The sequence below is a fragment of the Stomoxys calcitrans genome, chromosome 1 (assembly GCF_963082655.1).
Source record: "Stomoxys calcitrans chromosome 1, idStoCalc2.1, whole genome shotgun sequence".
Taxonomy (NCBI): domain Eukaryota; kingdom Metazoa; phylum Arthropoda; class Insecta; order Diptera; family Muscidae; genus Stomoxys; species Stomoxys calcitrans.
Window position 1 is genome coordinate 102,596,769 of NC_081552.1, and position 20,428 is coordinate 102,617,196.

At 38.1% G+C, this 20,428-nt stretch overlaps 1 protein-coding gene across 4 annotated transcripts in view; it reads left to right on the plus strand.

Annotated features, from left to right (window-relative positions):
* Positions 1-19,850, plus strand: part of LOC106095168 (COMM domain-containing protein 4) — a 69,767-nt gene extending 49,917 nt beyond the window's left edge. For 2 of the 4 annotated variants that reach the window (XM_059360586.1, XM_059360584.1), the window contains exons 2-4: positions 18,981-19,121; positions 19,188-19,419; positions 19,496-19,850. In XM_059360586.1, the coding sequence (XP_059216569.1) occupies positions 18,981-19,121; positions 19,188-19,419; positions 19,496-19,719 (597 nt within the window). In that variant the 3' untranslated portion in view covers positions 19,720-19,850. Of the gene's footprint in view, positions 1-18,880; positions 18,901-18,980; positions 19,122-19,187; positions 19,420-19,495 lie in introns of those variants that run through there. The other 2 variants (XM_059360587.1, XM_059360585.1) reach the window with 2 other exon arrangements.
* Positions 19,851-20,428: the final 578 nt, after the last annotated feature.

The window sequence follows — 20,428 nt, forward strand, 5'->3', positions numbered from 1 at the left end:
TGCATTTTTCGGGATGCATGGGCAGTTCTTGAACGGCTTCTGGTTGCTCTTCACTCCAAATGCGGCAATTTTGCTTATTTACGTAGCCATTCAACCAGAAATGAGCCTCATCGCTGAACAAAATTTGTCAAAATTTGAACACATTTCGAACCGAACACTGATTTTGGTAATAAAATTCAATGATTTGCAAGCGTTGCTCGTTAGTAAGTCTATTCATGATGAAATGTCAAAGCATACTGAGTATCTTTCTCTTTGACACCATGTCTGAAATACCACGTGATCTGTCAAATACTAATGCATGAAAATCCTAACCTCAAAAAAATCACCCTTTATATACATGAATTTGTGTTTGATTATTTGTTGTTCCGTATAGACTCAAAAACAGCTGAATCGATTGTTTTGAAATTTTCACAGATTGTGGGGAGTGGTCCGAAAGAAGCAATAGGCTATAGAAATTTTTGATATCGCATGGGGGGCGGACCCTCCCCCTTACCCTAAAAGAACCACTCAAAAATAAAAGTGGACCGATCGGGACAATATGATCGGCACAATAATGAAAGGTATTCAAGAGTAGAGTACGAATTTCATATTAAAAATTGGGTTCAAGTAATTGGGGGGTCGCCCCGACCCCAAAAACTCCCCAAAATAGATTTATTGGACGATATTGACAATATGGGGCACCAATGAAAGGTTTTTCGGGAGTATATTGCGAATATGATCAGGAAGGAGGTAAAGGCTACATAATTTATTGATATTGGAGGGGGACGGACCCTCCCCCGTTACCCTAAAAACGCCACCCAAAATCAAAAGTGGACCGATAAGGACAATATGGGTATTAAATGAATGATATTGGAGAGTGGAATACGAATATGGTATAAAAAATTGGACTCATAGGTCGCCCAGCCCAAAAAACTGATCCAAACAGACATATTGGACGAACATGTCATTATAGGACTCAAATGAAAGGTATTCGGGAGTAGACTAGGAATATGGCATAAAAAATGAGGTTCAAGTAATTGATTGTCACTCCATCCCCGATAAGCCCCGAAAATGGGGATATTGCTCGGTTATAGCTTGATGAAACTCAAATGAAAGGCTTTTGAGAGCCGATTACGAATATGACATTAAACTTTTTGTCCAACAATCTTGGTGGTGCTTTACCTCCTAAAATCGCCTCCAATAGGTTATTTGACCCAATAAAACAAAAGAAAATTAAGTGATAGATTTTCTTGAATAAAGTCCGTCATTCAAATTTGTGCTCAAGTGGCATTCTGTTCATATATCTAGCGAACCACCTAACCCAAAAACAGTCGATCAATTTAATTGACCTAACAGGTCATTGTGTGATTTAAATAATGCGTGGGGACACAAATAAATGTAGTCCGCCATAGCCTCAAAATTATGACGTTCAGGGCGATAGCAAACCTTAAAGTTAAGGTTGTAACCATTTGTAGCTCATCGGTAGACAAGACCGAACGACGTGCCGCTGGCCAACACTTTTTTGTTCAAAAGTTTTACATGGTTTAATAGTAAGAACTATCGCCATCGCACCAAATACATAGACCGGCAAATAAGTTCTTTCCCACAAAAAACCGTTTAACATTTGATTTGATTAAACAGCCATATATAATAGGTAGTCATATAGTCAATTATAGACAACCACCACATGATGATCCACTCCAAGCGAGTAGCACTAACAGTTAAATTAGCCCATCAATTGGATTCAGTTTATCCAATTGGATTAAGTTGATCCAATTGAAAACAGGTGGCGCTCATTTGGAGAAGCCAACATGAACAAAGAGAGGGCAGAGTGGTCAACATTATCTCTGTTATGAAAACCTATCGGTCCTTTGAATGAAGTAAAATAAAATATAGGAGTTTCGCTGCGGTTGTTTGCGGTATTATTTTTTAAATTTCCCATCCAAGACGGTGTTTAAGGTAGTTTAAGTGTCAATCTTTGCCATAGAAAAAAATTGATATACATACAAAAAATTTCGATTGAAAAAAAATTTTTTGAGAGTAGAAACGAATTTGATATCCTATTTCGTGGGTCTTCCCACCCTCAAAAAACCCCTCAAATCGGACATATTTACCGACCGAATATAGATCTTAAATGGAAGGTCTTTGGGAGTAGAGCATGAAATTGACTTTTATTTTTGGGACCAAGTCTCTGGGGGTCCAAATTTTACTGGACATTGCAGTATGGGTTTTAAATACGAGGTATTTGCGAGTAAAACAAGTAAAAGCGTGCTAAGTTCGGCCGGGCCGAATCTTATATACCCTCCACCATGGATCGCATTTGTCGAGTTCTTTTCCCGGCATCTCTTCTTAGGCAAAAAAAAGATATAAGAAAAGATTTGCTCTGCTATTAGAGCGATATCAAGATATGGTCCGGTTTGGGTCAAAATTAAATTATATGTTGTAGACCTGTGCAAAATGTCAGCCAATACGAACAAGAATTGCGCCCTTTGGGGGCTCGAGAAGTAAAATAGAGAGATCGATTTATAAGGGAGCTGTATCAGGCTATAGACCGGTTGTTGGATATCATAACAAAATACTTCGTGCAAAAATTCATTCTGATCGGATAAGAATTGCGCACTCTAGAGGCTCAAGAAGTCAAGACCCAAGATCGGTTTATATGGCAGCTATATCAGGTTATGGACCGATTTTAACCATACTTGGCACAATTGTTGGATATCATAACAAAATACGTCATGCAAAATTTCATTCCAATCGGATAAGAATTGCGCACTCTAGAGACTCAAGAAGTCAAGACCCAAGATCGGTTTATATGGCAGATATATCAGATTATGGACCGATTTGAACCATACTTGGCACAGTTGTTGGATATCATAACAAAACAAGTCGTGCAAAATTTCCAATCGGATAAGACTTGCGCACTCTAGAAGCTCAAGAAGTCAAGACCCAAGATCGGTTTATATGGCAGCTATATCAAAACATGGACCGATATGGCCCATTTACAATACCAACCGACCTACACTAATGAAAAGTATTTGTGCAAAATTTCAAGCGGACCTTCCCGTACCCAAAAAACTCGAAATTGGTATACAATTGTAGGGTCGAATAACCTGGGGGGACGCCCCATCCTACAACCCACCCGAACGGAAATGTTCACCGATTGGGACAATATGGGTATCAAACGAAAGGTATGTAAGAGTAGAGTACGATCGTAGTATACAAATTTCACCCTAGGTATTCGGCAGGTTCCCCCAACAGGAATCTTTTACCGCTTTGGGCAATATGGGTATCAAATGAAAGGTATTTAAAAGTAGAATACAAATCTGACATACAAGTTTATTTTTTGGTGTCTGAGGCACCCACCCCTAACCACCCCTCCCAACCCCCCAAAACCCCCAGCAGGACATATTTTCCGATTGGGACAAATGGTTATCAAATGAAAGGTATTTACGAGTGCAGTACGAACTTGGCATAAAAATGGCACCCTTAGTGTCGGGGGATACCTCACCCCCTAAAACACCACCCAACTGGACACTTTACCGCTTTAGGCAATATGGGTATCAAATAAAAGGTATTTAAAAGTAGAGTACAAATCTGAAATCTTGGTGTCTGAGGAGAAGGCAATCGCCGCACCCATCCTACCTAAAAAAGGAATTAAAAAAAGACCATATCGGATGAGAGATGTATATGGGAGCTATATCTGAATCGGAATCGATTTTAATTAAATTTCGCACACGTATAGTTACACCATGGATCGCATTCGTCAAGTTCTTTGCCCGATATCTTTTTGTAGGCAAACAAAGCATAATGGATAACAATTGCTATGCTATTGGAGCTATACCAAGTTCTAAACCGATTGGGGCCATACTTGGTTTGCCTGTTGGATACCAAAGTGTCAAGCCATTGTGCCAATTTTCAGGAAAATCTGATAAGAACTGCGCCCTCTATAGGCTCAAGAAGTGTAATCGGGATATCTGTTAAATGGGAGCTATATGAGGTTATGAACCGAATTAGACCATATTAGGCACAGTTGTTGGAAGTCATAACAAAACACTTCGTCCAGAACTTACGCCAAATCGGCCGAAGAAATAAGATCCGAGATCGGTTTATATGGGAGCTATATCAGGTAATGAACCGATTTGAACCATACATAAAACATTTTTAAAAGTCATAACAAAACACTTCGTGCGAAATTTCAGCCAAATCGGGTACTAAATGCGCCCTCTAATCAAATCGGATAATAATTGTGCCCTCTAGCGGCTCAAGAAGTCAAGATCAGAAATCGGTTTATATGGCAGCTATATCAAAACATGGACCGATATGGCCCATTTACAATCCCAACTGACCTACACTAATAGGAATATTTGTGCAAAATTTCAAGTGCCTAGTTTTACTTCTTCGGAAGTTACCGTGCTTTCGACAGACAGACGGACGGACGACTTAAAAGTCATGACCATCAAGAACATATTTACTTTATGGGGTCTTATATGGATATTTCGAGGTGTTACAAACGCAATGACGAAATTAGTATTCCCCCATCCTATAGTGGGGGGTACAATAATTTAACATTGAAAGACGCTCCTATTGGAAAGGCTATTGTGCGCCTTTAACGGTTCACTGTTGTCTTGTCCCAAGGTCAATTTCCTAAGTTTCAACATGTTAACTTCCATTTTAGATTTTTGTCTTTAATAACAAGACACAAAGCTAAGGATTTATTAACCTACCATTTAAAATAAAAAATTCTTAATATGAAGCAACATATTTTTCACAAAAGAAAATTTTTTATTAAAACGTTGAAAAATGTATCACCTTTAAATTAAGTTTGCTAATCTTTGGCTCGAATCTTTAAAATAAGGACAAAAATGTTTTCAGTGTACAACCCTAATTTGGCACCCAATGACTTCTTTTTATTCCCGCAAACTTTTTATAAGCAAACAAATAAAAGAGTGCTAAATTCGCCCGTGCCAAATCTTATTTGCTCTCCACCATGGATCGCATTGATCAAGTTCTTTGCCCGGTATCTCTTTATGGGCAAACAAAGGATAATGTATAGGTCTAAGATGCAATTGGACCTATACATTATCCTTTGACTTTCAACATAAATTCATGAGTCGAATTAGAAAAGAACTGCATCCTCTACAGGGTCACGAACTGCAATCAGGAGATCGGTTTATATGGGAGCTATATCAGGCTTTATTCCGATTCAGGCTATACTTGATTCGTATGATTCAGGTCATAAGAGAAGTCACTGTACGAAAATTCAGCCAAATCAGATTAAAATTGCGCTCTCTAGAGGCTCAAGAAGTATAGTCGGGAGATCGGTTTATATGGGAGCCACTGAGACCGCTTTATATGGGAGCCACTGACGTAGCCAGGATTTCATTTTGAACCTCCTCGCTGTGGTTCGGCATCGAAAAATTCTTCTGTAACTATGAAATGGAGACTCATCGTCGGTGAGATTTTTGCATAAAACAAGTAAAAGCTTGCCGGGCCGAATCTTTTATAACCTCCACCATAGATCGCATTTATCGAATTATTTTCCCGACATCTTTTTTTATGTAGACAAAGGATAGAAGAAAAGAATAGCTATAATATTAGAGCTATATTAAGTTATGGTTTGCATCGGACCATAATTTAATTGAATGTTGGAGACCATAGTAGAAGTCATTGTAAAATTTCAGCCAATTCGAGTAAGAATTGCGCTCAAAAAGTAAAGTAGAGAGATCGGTTTATATGGGAGCTGTATCAAGCTATATACCGATTCAGGCCATATTTGACGTGTATGGTGAAGGTCATGGAAGAAGCCGTTGTACAAAATTTCCGCCAAATTGGATAATACTCTGCGCCCTCTGGAGGCTCAAGAAGTCAAGATCCCAGATCGGTTTAAATGGCAGCTATATCAGGTTATGGATCGATTTGAATTTTACTTGGCACAGTTGTTGGAAGTTATATCGAAACACATCATGAAAAATTTCAGCCAAATCGGATAAGAATTGTGCCCTCTAGTGGCTCAAGAAGTCAAGATCCAAGATCGGTTTATATGGCAGCTATATCAATATATGGCAGCTATATCAATATCGATATAGCCCATTTACAATCCCAACTGACCTACACTAATAAGAAGTATTTGTGCAAAATTTCAAGCGGCTAGCTTCACTCCTGCGAAAGTTAGTGTGCTTTCGACAGACAGACGGACGGGCGGACAGACGGACGGTCATGGCTAGATCGACTTAAAATGTCATGGCGATCAAGAATATATATATTTTATGGGGTCTAAGACGAATATTTCGAAGAGTTACAAACAGAATGACTAAATAATTACACCTAGAGTTATAACTAGAACAAATTTTTATTGTTGTTGTAGCATTGTGTTGTACACTAAAGTGGCAGCTCTTGTCGATGTAGGAACAAATCGGATCAATCCGGTTTGTACAACTGGCTGCCATGGGATTGGTTAAATATTGTATTGCTTGCCGATAAGATATTTTTGTGCAGATATCTTATGGTGATTTCGATTCTGAAAAAAATGTTACACTACACTACAAATGCTATGTTACACTTTTTGGATTTGCAATCGAACATGTTCATATGTTGTCATTTTGAATAAATAATACGGTAAAAATAGCATCCTCATCTTCGGAGGAAGAACTTTCAAGCAATGTATCTAATATGCCGTTAGCTAAATAAACCGCGTTCACTTTTTCCATTCTTATGTATTTCTTTTTAATATTTTGCCGCTTTTTCCCAAACATTCAACAAATTTTGTCTTCACTTATAATCACTGAACCCCGTTATTTTGGTGTAGGTACTTATTAAATGATAGCAGCTGATTTAAAATGCGACAATTTACACAGTAGACTTGGCACGATGTACAAAATGCAACATTTTTCCCACTCTTTGTAGTCGAAAACTACACCCGGTGGTGGGGTTACATTTTCTTGAAAAGCGGAAAAAAATTACGTTGTAAACGCAATAAATAGGGGTATACTAATTTCGTCATTCCGTTTGTAATATATGCGTCTAAGACCCCATAAAGTATATATATTCTTGATCGTCATGACATTTAAAGTCAATCTATTCATGTCCATCAGTCTGTCGAAATCACTTTAAATTTCGAAGGAGTAAAGCTAGGCGCTTAAAATTTTGCACAAATGCTTCTTATTTGTGTAGGTCGTCTGGGATTGTCAATTGGGCCCAATCGGTTCATGTTTTGATTAGCTGCCATATAAACCGATCTTGGGTCTAGAATTCTTGAGAAGGCGTAATTCTTATCCGATTTGGCTGAAATTTAGGGAGTGTTTTGATATTACTTCCAACAATTGTGTTAAGTATGGTTCAAATCGGTTCATAACGTGATATAGCCGCTATACTCCCAATTTGATTTTCCAAGCCTTTGGAGGGCAAAATTATTACCCGAAATTTTAAAGGTGGTGTTTTTCCACGACTTCTAACAGTTATCACAAGTACGGTCCATATCGGTCATATTCATTTGAAAAAGTCATTTAAAGAACTGGGTAAATGCTATCCATGGTAGAGAGTACTAAGTTCAGCCCGGCCGAACACCTCGAAATATTCGTGTAAGTCCCCAAAAAGTATATATATTCTTGATCGTCTCGTCGTTCTGAGTCGATCGAGCGATGTCCGTCCGTCCGTCTGTCGAAATCACGATAAAAGCCGAACGCGTAGAGCTACCCGTTTGAAATTTTGCAAAAGGTTGTTGGGGATTGCAAATGGGCCATATCTGTTTAAATTTAGATATAGCTCCCATATAAAACGATCTCCCGATTTGACTGCTGAGCCCCTGGAAGCCGCAATTTTTGTCTGATTTGGCTGAAATTTCGCATGTAGTATTCCGTTATGACTTCCAACAACTGTGCCAAGTACGGCCCAAATCGGTGTATAACGTAATATAGCTCCCATATAAACCGATCTTCCGATTTGACTTCTTGAACCCCTGGAAGCCGCAATTTTTGTCAGATTTAGCTGAAATTTTGCATGTGGTGTTCTGTTATGACTTCCAAGAAAGCGCCAAGTACGGTCTAAATCATTCTAGAACCTGATATAGCTCCCATATCAACTGATCTTCCGATTTGACTTCATGAGCCTCTGAAAGCCGCAATTATTGCCCGATTAGGCTGAAATTTTGCACGTGGTGTTCTTTTCCGATTTCCAACAACCATTTGAAATACGGCCAGCTATAGCTCCCATATAATTTGCGCGATTTGACTTCTTGAGCCTGTACAAGCCACTATTTATGTCCGATTTGGCTGAACTTTCGCATGTAGTGTTCCGTTATGCCAAGTACGGCCCAAATCGGTCTGTAACCTGATAGAGCTCCCATATTAGTCCTTACAAGCCCCAGTTTTTGTCCGAGTAGGCTGACATTTTGCATGCTATGTTTTGTTACGACTTCCAACAACTGTGCCAAATACGGTCTATAACCTGATATAGCTCCCATGTAAACCGGTCTCTCGATCATCCTTGTTCGGTTCCTAGAAGCATTAATTTTTGCTGGTTTGACAGAAGTTTGGTATGTAGAATAAAATTATGCCCTATAACTTAATTTTTATACCGACCACCCAGGATGGGGGTATATTCATTTTGTCGTTCCGTTTGCAGCACTTCGAAATATTCATTTCCGACCCTGTAAAGTATATATATTCTTGACTAACGTAAAAATCTACGACGATCTAGCCATATCTGTCTGTTGAAATCACGCTAGAGTCTTTAAAAATAGAGATATTGAGCTGAAACTTTGCACAAATTCTTTTTTTGTCCATAGGTAGATCGAAGATGGGTTATATCGTACTATATCTTGATATAGTCCCCATATAGACCGATCCGCTGATATAGGGTCTTAGGCCCATAAAGCTACATTTATTATCCGATTTTGCTGAAATTTGGGACAGTGAGTTGCGTTAGGCCACTCGACATCCATCTTCAATTTGGTCCAAATCGGTTTAGATTTGGATGTAGCTGTCATATAGACGTACCGCTCGATTTAAGGTCTTGGGCCATAAAAGGCGCATTTTTTGTCCGATTTCGCCGAAATTTGGTACAGTGAGTTGTGTTAGGCCCATTGTCAGCCCTCTTCAATTTGGCCCAGATTGGTTAAAATTTGGATATAGCTGTCATATAAACCGATGTTTCGACTTAAAGCCTTGGCCCCATGAAAACCGAATTTAGCTGAAATTCGACACAGTGACTTATGTTAGGCTTTTCGACATCCGTGTCGTATATGGTTCAGTTCGGTCTATATTTGGATATGGCTACCAAAAAGACAAATATTTATTCAACAAAATTGAACAATGACTGGTACTTAATAGACCACTCAATATCCGTATCAAATTTGGTCCGGATATATTTAGATAAAGCTGCTATGGGGCCATAAATTATGCATTTTTCACTGGATTATGACGAAGGGTGGTTTCCATATATACACGAGGTGTTAGGTATCCAAAGTTCGGCCCGGCTAAACTTAACGCCTTTTTAATTGTTTTTTGTATACATTTTTGCAGAATTCATGGTGGTGGGTTTGCACGATTCGGCCTTGCCGAACTTAGAACGCTTTGTGTCCCCACCTAGATACCGGTGTCTGTTAGCCGCGAAAGTCGGGCAATGATATAGGAAATGCTCCAACGTCTTATCATCTTCCGCACATGCTCTACACATGCTGTCACTTGCCGCACCGATTTTGCATAAGTGAGCTTGTCTGTCCCGTTATGACACCAAAAGCTGTACTGACCTCTTTCTTACTTCCTTTCAAAAATAGCCTCGTCCTCTCACGATCCGGATCACCCTATGGATATTAAGGGAGTGAAGGTAAAGTCTTTGTTCTCACACTTAAAGTCTTTTTTTATAACAGTTATACGAGACTTTAACATTCTGTATAAGTAGTTTAGCCAAGACAAGAACGAGACTTTAACTCGGGGACTTTATCTTCACTCCCCTATATCTAATTCTGAACCAATTTTGATGGACCTCGGCGGATGTATTCAGATAAGTTATTAAAATTACTATATCAAATTTCGAGCAAACTAAATATGTTCAAAATGTAATAACTACGGTTGACAAATGACGGGAGATGGGAGCTATATTTAAATCTGAACCGATTTCGATCAAACTTTTAGGATATTGTGGAATTCGTCGAGGAGAGCGTTGTACAACATTTTGGGAAGATCTCTTGCAGTGGGTCTAGGGGTGAAAATCGGGTGATATATATTTATGTGAGCTAAACCGATTTCTACAACATTCACCAGTAAAATTGAAGGTCATAAGAAAATTCTTCCTACCAACTTTTGAGAGAATCGGTTAACTAATGACCATTTTATTGCTGTATTACTGCAAATCGGACGAACATGTATTGGGTTGCCTAAAAAGTAATTGCGGATTTTTTAAAAGAAAGTAAATGCATTTTTAATAAAACGTAGAATGAACTTTAATCAAATATATAAATGCCATTTTGTTCGATAACCTTTTGCCATCTTCCTGGCAAATTTAGTATTCCACGCTCATACAACTTCTGGTCTTTATCTGCAAAAAACTGAACCAAGTGCGATTTTATAGCCTCATCATTGCCGAAAGTTTTACCATTTAAGGAGTTCTGCAAAGATCGAGGTCAGGGCTATATGGGGATGCATCAAAAGTTCCCAGCCAAGCTCACTCAGTTTTTGGCGAGTGACCAAAGATGTGTGCGGTCTAGCGTTGTCCTGGTGGAATATGACACCTTTACGATTGACCAATTTTGGTCACTTCTCCTTGATGGCTGTATTCAATTTGTCCAATTGGTGACAGTAAACATCCGAATTAATCGTTTGGTTCCTTGGAAGCAGCTCAAAATATACCACACCCTTCCAATCCCACCAAACGGACAGCATAACCTTCTTTTGGTGTATATCAGCCTTTGAAGTGGTTTGAGCTGGTTCACCATGCTTGGACCATGATCGTTTTCGACTAATGTTGTTGTAAACAATCCATTTTTCATCTCCAGTTATGATTCGTTTTAAAAACGGATCGAATTCATTGCGTTTAAGGTTCATATCACAAGCGTTGATTCGGTTTGTTAAATGAATTTCTTTCAATAAATGTGGTACCCAAATATCAAGCTTTTTCACCAGTCCAAGACTTTTTATGTGATAATGAACGGTTGATTTTGGTATATTTAACTTCTCTCCTATCTAACGCTCAGTTACATGACGATCCAATTCGATTGATGCTTAAAATTTGTCAACGCCAACTATATGAAAAATCAGTTAGTAATCAATAACTTTTTGGGCAACCCAATATATGGGAACTATATCCAAATCTGAACCGATTTCTATAATATTCACTTTTAATATCAAGAGTCATAAGAAAATCCTTCCTGCCAAATTTCGAGAGAATCGGTTAACAAATGACCATTTTATTGCTGTATTACTGCAAATCGGACGAACATTTATATGGGAGCTATATCCAAATCTGAACCGATTTCTATAAAATTCACCAACAATATTGAGAGTCATAAGGGAATCCTTCTTGCCAAATTTCAACAGAATCGGATAACAAATGACAATTTTATTGCATTATTACTGCAAATCGGACGAACATATTTATGGAAGCTATATCCAAATCTGAACCGATTGATTCCAATTTCAATAGGCTTTGTCTCTAGGCCGAAAAACATGCCCATACTAAATTTGAAGACGATCGGATGAATATTGTGACCTGTAGTTTGTACACAAATTAACATGGACAGACAGGCGGACGGACAGACGGACAGACAGACAGACAGACTGACATAACTAAATCGAATCAGAAAGTGATTCTGAGTCGATCATTATGCTTATCAATGGGTCTATCTCTCTTCCTTTTAGGTGTTACAAACTAATTCACTAAGTTATAATACCCTGTACCACAATAGTGGTGTAGGGAATAAAAATTACGCCTAAAAGTAGCATGTTTTTTTCATCAGAAAAATTATCAAAACCTGTCATTGAGAGTGAGTTCATAGCTTCAGTTGTGATCACTACGAATAACAAGTAAAAGCGTGCTAAGTTCGGCCGGGCCGAATCTTATATTCCCTCCACCATGGATCGCATTTGTCGAGTTTTATTCCCGGCATCTCTTGTTAGGCAAAAAAGGATATAAGAAAAGATTTGCTCTGCTATTAGTGCTATATCAAGATATGGTCCGGTTAGGACCACAATTAAATTATATTTTGGAGACCTGTGTAAAATGTCAGCCAATTCGAATAAGAATTGCGCCCTTTTGGGGCTCAAGGAGTAAAATAGGGGGATCGATTTATATGGGAGCTGAACCGGACAATAGACCGATTCAGATCATAATAAACACGTATGTTGATGGTCATGATAGGATCCGTCGTACAAAATTTCAGGCAAATCGGATAATAATTGCGACCTCTAGAGGCTCAAGAAGTCTCTACTCTCAATTCCGTGCCAGTAGTTTCAGTTTGGACATGGGTTTTTGAGAGAAACTTTTTCATCTTGGCGGAATCATAAATGCTGTCGACATGTTCGCAGAAAAGCTTTCAGGAGGCACGTTTTTCCACTCTGATCGTCTTATTGTATTCCTTAAGACGAACTTTTTTGCATTCTTTTACAGAATATTTTCAGATCTTTGGCCAGATATCTACTAAACGCAAAATTAAGTAAAATTTCTCATAGTTTTAAGGATATTTTTTCTAATGAAAAATTTTTAATGAAATTATCTCTCAAGACAAATTTTTTCTAAAGACAAAATTTCAAAGGCATTTTCTATTATAAAAGTAAAAATAAAATTGCCTCCTCTCTATTTGTGATTAATTTCAAAACATTATATATCTGAAAAATCGCGGCATCAAAAAAAAAAAACAAGCAAAACTCGTCAAGCGCTAAAAGACCAAATTTTAGCAAAAAACATCAACCTATGGTAAAATCGTCGCGTCTGGCAGACCTTTATTTGACAGCCATATCTAAATATAGTCCGATCTGCATCATTTTCGGCACTTATATTGACGTGTATATGGGCTCAAGACCTTCGATCGGTCTTAATAGTAGCTATTTCCAAACGTGGTCCGATTTAGCTCGTTCAAGAACATAATCAGCATATGAACGTAAAAAGAATCTGTGCAAAATTTCAACTTAATGCCAACAGTTTGAGACCTGGAGCTTGTTTACAACAGACGGAATTCGGACATTGTCAAATCGTCTTAGAATTTAAAACAATCAAGAAGTTTATATCTTTGGCTAAATATAAACATTTAACAAGTAAAAGCGTGCTAAGTTCGGCCGGGCCGAATCTTATATACCTTCCACCATGGATCGCATTTGTCGAGTTCTTTTCCCGGCATCTCTTTTTGGGCAAAAACGGATATGAAAAAGATTTGCTCTATTAGAGCGATATCAAGATATGGTCCGATTTGGACTACAATTATATTATATGTTGGAGACCTGTGTAAAATGTCAGCCAATTCGAATAAGAATTGCGCCCTTTAGGGGCTCAAGAAGTTAAATGGAGAGATCGATTTATATGGGAGCTATATCGGGCTATAGACAGATTCAGACCATAATAAACACGTATGTTTATGGCCATGAGAGGATCCGTTGTACTAAATTTCAGGCAAATCGGATAAGAATTGCGCACTCTAGAGGCTCAAGAAGTCAAGACCCAAGATCGGTTTATATGGCAGCTTTATCAAAACATGGACCGATATGGCCCATTTACAATACCAACTGAACTACACTAATAAGAAGTATTTAAGCTTTACTCCTTCGGAAGTTAGCGTGCTTTCGACAGACAGACGGACGGACATGGCTAGATCGACATAAAATGTCGCGGCGATCAAGAATATATATACTTTATGGGGTCTTAGACGAATATTTTGATCCTATTGTGGAGGGTATAATAAATAAATAAATGAGTCTAGACTTTCATCAACTTAATGCAGTAAAATGTTTCCAAAGTCTGGTTTCAAATATTGCCGAGTTACTGAGTAATTGCAAATCGTTAGGAAGTGAGTTCCAGAGACGTACAGCGAATATGAACATATGCCATTCAGAAACAACTAACAAAATCTGTTGTTTTAAATGTATGAAATGGAATCTCAATACAAAATTCTGCTAAAATATTAAAGACATTATTGTTAAACAGATAAAATAAAATTTTTGGTTTTGTTTTATTCTATGCAATTATTTATGTTTCCCTATTAGGCCGGTCGTGTGTTTTTATTATTTTAGGCCTTTTTCCAAAGGAAGTCGAGCTAATGGCCATTATGAGGGCAGAGAATATTTTAATTTGTGGAAAATAACTGAAAATGAATTACCTGATCAACAAATTCCTTGTACAGATCTCATCCATTGGTCGGTGGCTAAAGTTACTTGTCAATTTTATTGATCTGTTAATGTACGAATAACTGTCGATGCTACTTATAGCTATTACATATTAGAAATTAATATGCATGTAAATTGGCCCTCTTCCTTAATGGAATTTTGTTCATGAGCAAATTTGCATTTGCAAAATATCCACTGAGCCTCACATTTTCACTGGCTAGTGGTCAGCATCTCACTCAGAAACTTCCTTAAATCTTCCTTTTGGCACATTTATTGTTTTATTTGACTATGCTGCATTGCTGCTGAAACATACATATCTCCTTTTGCTTACTGGTATATGTCTCATTCATGAAACTTCCTTAACCCATTGTAGACCACTACCCCTTCTTGTGGTGCAATCGCTTTTGAAGGTACACTCGGTCTTTCTATGTTGTATAGTTCCCGAGAAATCGGGGTTGGAAAAATAAACAGGACAGACACTATATTAAATATCAAAAACAAGTAAGAGCGTGCTAGGTTCGGCGGGGCCGAATCTTATATGCCCTCCACCGTGGATCGCATTTGTCGAGTTCTTTCCGCGATGTCTCTTTTAAGGCAAACATAGAATAATGAATAAGAACTTTATGCTATTGTAGCTTTACCAAGTTATAGTCCGATTCGGACCATAAGTGAATTAAATGCTGAACATTGTAGAAGTCACAGTGTAATATTTCAGTTCATTCGAATAAGAATTGAATTGAGAATAGTGGCTCAAGAAGAAAAAATCGGGAGATCGGTTTATATGGGAGCTGTATCAAGCTATAGATCGATTCAGACCATATTGGATTCGTATGTTGAAGGTCATTGGAGAAGCCGTTTTACAAAATTTCTGCCATATTAGATGAGAATTACGCCTTCTAGAGGCTTAGAAGTTAGGATCCAAGATCGGTTTATATGGCAGCTATATCAGGTAATGTACAGATTTGCGCCATACTTAGCACAGCTATTGGAAGTCGTAACAAAACACCTCATGCAAAATTTCAGCCAAATCGGTAGAGAATTGCGCCCTCCAGCGGCTCAAGAAGTTAAGATCCATGATCGGTTTATATGGCAGCTATACCAGGTTATGAACCGATTTCAATCATACTTAGCACAGTTGTTGCAAGTGATACCAAAACACCACGTTCAAAATCACAGCTAAATGGGATAAGAATTGTGCCCTCTAAAAACTGAAGAAGTCGAAACCCCAGATCGGTTTATATGGCAGCTATCTCTGGTTATAAACCGATTTCAACCATACTTAGCACAGTTGTTGGAAGTAATACCAAAACACCACTTACAAAATGTCAGTCAAATCGGACGAAAATTGCGCCCTCTAGAGGCTCAAGAAGTCAAGACCCATGATCGGTTTATATAGCAGCATTATCAAAACATGGACCGATTTGCCCCATTTACAATCCCGAACGACCTACACTAGTAAAAAGTATTTGTGCCAAATTTCAAGCGGCCAGCTTTACTCCTTCGAAAGTTAGCGTGCTTTCGACAGACAGACGGACGGACATGGCTAGATCGACTTAAAATGACATGACGATCAAGAATATATATACTTTATGGGGTCTTAGACGCATATTTCGAGGTATTACAAACAGAATGACGAAATTAGTATACCCCCATCCTATAATGGAGGGTATAAAAATATAAGTGCAAATCAGGCGATACATATATATAGCCATATCTGAACCGATTTTGATGAAATCTTGCAGATATGTTAGTATCAGTAACAAAACTGCCCGTGCCAAATTTTGTTCAGATCGGTTGAAAATTGCAGCTACTACGGCCATTTAATTGCAAATCGGGCGATACATATAACACCTCTATATATGCGAGAGACCCCATTAAGTATATATATTCTTGATCGTCATGTCATTTTAAGTCGATCTAGCCATGTCCGTCCGTCCGTCTGTCTGTCGAAAGCACGCTAATTTTCGAAGGAGTAAAGCTAGCCGCTTGAAATTTTGCACAAATACTTTTATTTGTTTAGGTCGGTTGGGATTGTAAATGGGCCATATCGGTCCATGTTTTGATATAGCTGCCATATAAACCGATCTTGGGTCTTGACTTCTTGAGCCTCTAGAGGGCGCAATTCTCTCCCGATTTGACTGAAATTTTGCACGTAGTGTTATGGTATCACTTCCAACAACTGTGTAAAGTATGATTTAAATCGGATCATAAACTGGTATAGCTGAAATTTTGCATGAGGTGTTTTGTTATGACTTCCAAAAACTGCGAAGTATGGCGCAAATCGGTGCATAACCTGATATAACTGCTGTATAAACCGATCTGGGATCTGGAATTCTCGAGCCTCTAGAGGGCGCAATTGTCTTCGGATTTGGCAGAAGTACAACGGTTTCTCTCATGACCTTCAACATACGTGTCTAATATAGTCTGAATTGATCAATAGGTTGATACAGGTCCCATGTAAACCTCCCCGATTTTGCTTCTTGAGCCCCTACAAGGCGCAATTCTTATCCGAATGAACTAAAATAGTACACAATGATTTCTCCAATGTTCAGCATTCATTTATGATCCGAATTGGACTGTAACTTGATATTGCTCCAATAGCATAACAGTTCTTATTCAATATTATTTGTTTGCCTAAAAAAAGATACCGCGCACAGAACTCGACAAATGCGATCCATGGTGGAGGGTATATAAGATTCGGCCCGGCCGAACTTAGCACGCTCTTACTTGTTCAATATAAGTTAGTATCATATAGCCAATACATGCATGTAAATGTTCACTAAGTCACTGATGCGAAAGCGCAACACTTGTCAGAAATGGGTTAAATTTGCCTGTTCAAAATTTTCCCCCATTTTTGGGATATCTACCACAACATCGTTTGCTACTTGCTTTCCCTTGATAATAAGTACAACAGTACTTGCGTGCAAAGCAACAACAATGTTTGTCCCTTGCTTTCTATCCCCTGCCGTTGGATGTTGTTGATTGTTATTTGACAACACTTTTTATACCCTTCACCATAGATTGGGTATACTAATTTCGTCATTCCGACGCATATTTCGATGTTACAACATCGAAATATGCGTCTAAGACCCCATAAATTATATTTATTCTTGATCGTCATGACATTTTAAGTCGATCTAGCCATGTCCGTCCGGCTGTCTGTCGAAAGCACGCTAACTTTCGAAGGAGTAATGCTAGGCACTTGAAATTTTGCACATATACTTTTTATGAGTGTAGGTCGGTTGGGATTGTAAATGGGCCAAATCGGTCCATGTTTTGATAAACCTGCAATATAAATCGGTCTTGGCTTCTTAAGCTCGAGGAGGGCGCAATTCTTATCCGATTTGGCTGAAATTTTGCACGTGGTGTTTTGGTATCACTTTCGACAACTGTGCCAGGTATGGTCAAAATCGATTAATAACCTAATAGCTGCCATATTAACCGACCTTGGGCCTTGATTTCTAGAACTTCTAGAAGGCGCAATTCTTATCCGATTTGGCTGAAATTACGTGTTCTGTTATGAATTTTAATAACTGTGCCAAATATGTTTCAAATCAATTCATAACCTGATATAGCTGCCATATAAACTAATCTGGGATCTTGACTTGTTGAGCCCCCAGAAGGCCAAATCGGTCTATAACCCGATACGGCTCCCATATAAACCGATCTCTCTATTTTACTTTTTGAGCGCCTTAAGGGCACAATTCTTACTCGAATTGGCTGAAATCTAACACAATGACATCTACTATGGTCTCCAACATTCAAATCAGTTATGGTCCGAATCGGACCATAACTAGATATAGCTCCAATATTATAGCAATTATTTTCTTTTGTCCTTCGTTTGCCTAAAAAGAGATATCGGGAAAAGAACTCGACAAATGCGATCTATGGTGGAGGGTATATAAGATTCGGCCGGGGAAGAACACTGAATGTTTACTGCGGTTGTTTAACTGATTCTCACCTATGGATATCTGGTGTGGCATCGGGCTCTAGATAACAGTGCCCTCCGCAGGATGATAAATAAGTAAACGCGACGGTGTTGTTCTCTTGAGGAAGAAGGAGTGCCCCGAGTGATTCGCTGAATACCATTCTAGAGCTTAGGTTAGTTTAGGTCATTTGTCATATAAATCAGGTATCTGCATTCTTCTCTTCTGCTAGGGGATGGAGATGCGGCGAAGCGGCATGCTACTTGCTGCGCGATTTGTCCTTCCTTGTTGGCTAATGGGGGTCATATTCCCGAATAGAGATCTCTGAGCTGGGCACACTCCGCTCTTCCCGGGACCTTCTGTATGCACAGATGCGTCTAATTTCTTTTGGGATGTCTTTCTCCTGCCTAATGAGCATCACAAAAGAATCGACATAGCTTTAACAGCTGTTTTGATGGAGAATTTAGAATTTGAATATTATAGCCCTAGAAATCAAATTTGAATTTTGATTATTTCGGCTACAACTATTTTATATTTTTTTCCGAAACTCATTTATTCCTAAATCTGACTTCGTACAAAATTAAGTGAGCTTTAGTATGCTTTTATTAGGAAGTCATTTTTATTTTAGCTTTTGCACTTGAAGTTTTTATGCGCCAATTAAACAGAATAAATGATTATTATCATAAATGGTAATTCTACGCACAATTACAATTAGTATTTAAGTGAATTGTAAATTAATGGCGTGTAACATAGTTTCTTATTTTTGCAGAAATTCCGTTTTTGTGGCGATGGTGATTGTCCCGATTGGGTGTTGGGTGAGATCATTTCTACACTGTCCGTGTTGGAGGCCAACCAATTGAAAACTCTTGCAGACATGGTAGCCAGGAAAATATTGGGACAGCAATTTGATGTAAGTACGGCTATACACAAAACTTTTGAAGCATAACCAATTAGCTTGCCATTGAACATTGCCAAGGAGGATGAAGTGAAGTCATTGACGTCAACAGTGTCTTCGGACGGCAAGACAGCCATTGCATCCATTCATTTTCTGTTGAACAATGCGGCTCGTCACAATGCCAGTGAACTGGTGTTCAATGAGGAAATACAACAATTGGGCTTGCCCAAGGAACATGCCGCAGCAATGTGCACTGTACTAACGGAACATGCTAAAGCAATACGTCAGCGTTTGATTGATAAGTCTTTTAAAAGTATGAATTTTCATCTCTAACGCCAAATGTTGAATAACTGATGTTATGTACATACATTCATGAATTTTACTTTTAGTTAACGAACTCGAATCAATTCGTTTTCTACCACCTACAAGTGAAAGCATTAATTGCAGTCGTTTCGAATTGAAAATCGCACAGGATTTAGTGAACGGTTTGCCACAGGACACTACTCATGTGCTGCACATAGATAACGCCCAGTTGCGTGTACTATTGAATGAAATGAAACATGCCCGCAGTATTATGGATAAATATGATAATACGAATTTTAAAAAAATCTAATAACTATATTTAACAATTGTTCCATCGGCTAACAAACGTCATTTAGACATTAATGATACGTAAGCGGTGGTATTGTATATGCGAAATCCAAAAAAATTATGTGATATAAAAATCTTATATTCAAAAACTAATTAGTGTTTGTTTGTAAGTATGGTTATAAATGAAAATTGGGTTATATCATTAAATCAAAACTTTACAGGAGAAGGTTTTTATTTAATAAATCATGGCATAACTTAATTAAAATATGATTTTCACGTATGTTTAACATATTTGGCAAATACATTTGGTGGTAAAAAATTTGATGCATTTAAATATTTTCGCTGCCATATGGTTGATCTATTTTTCAGTAATTTAGAGGTAAGTGCAATTAATAACATTGTTTAGAAGTAAAATAAAACTTGCAATTGAAGTCCCACTTTTTTTCTATTTATTTAAGCATTAAATACATTTCTATGCTTAAGTTATACTACAACTAGCCTCTAAGTAGTGACTAACTAATAGTTCAAATAGTTACATCAATTTAAGCATATAAGTAAGTCTTATGGTTTGTATCGACGCAGTCTTCGAGGATGCACAGTGTTGCCAAACCGAAAAATCTTGGAAATAATTCTGAAAGTTGTTCACCTCGAGTATGTCAAATTTTGTTCTGCTTGCCAAACAGTCATTTATGGAACGATCAGCTAGATTTTTTTTAAAGATAGAGCTCGTT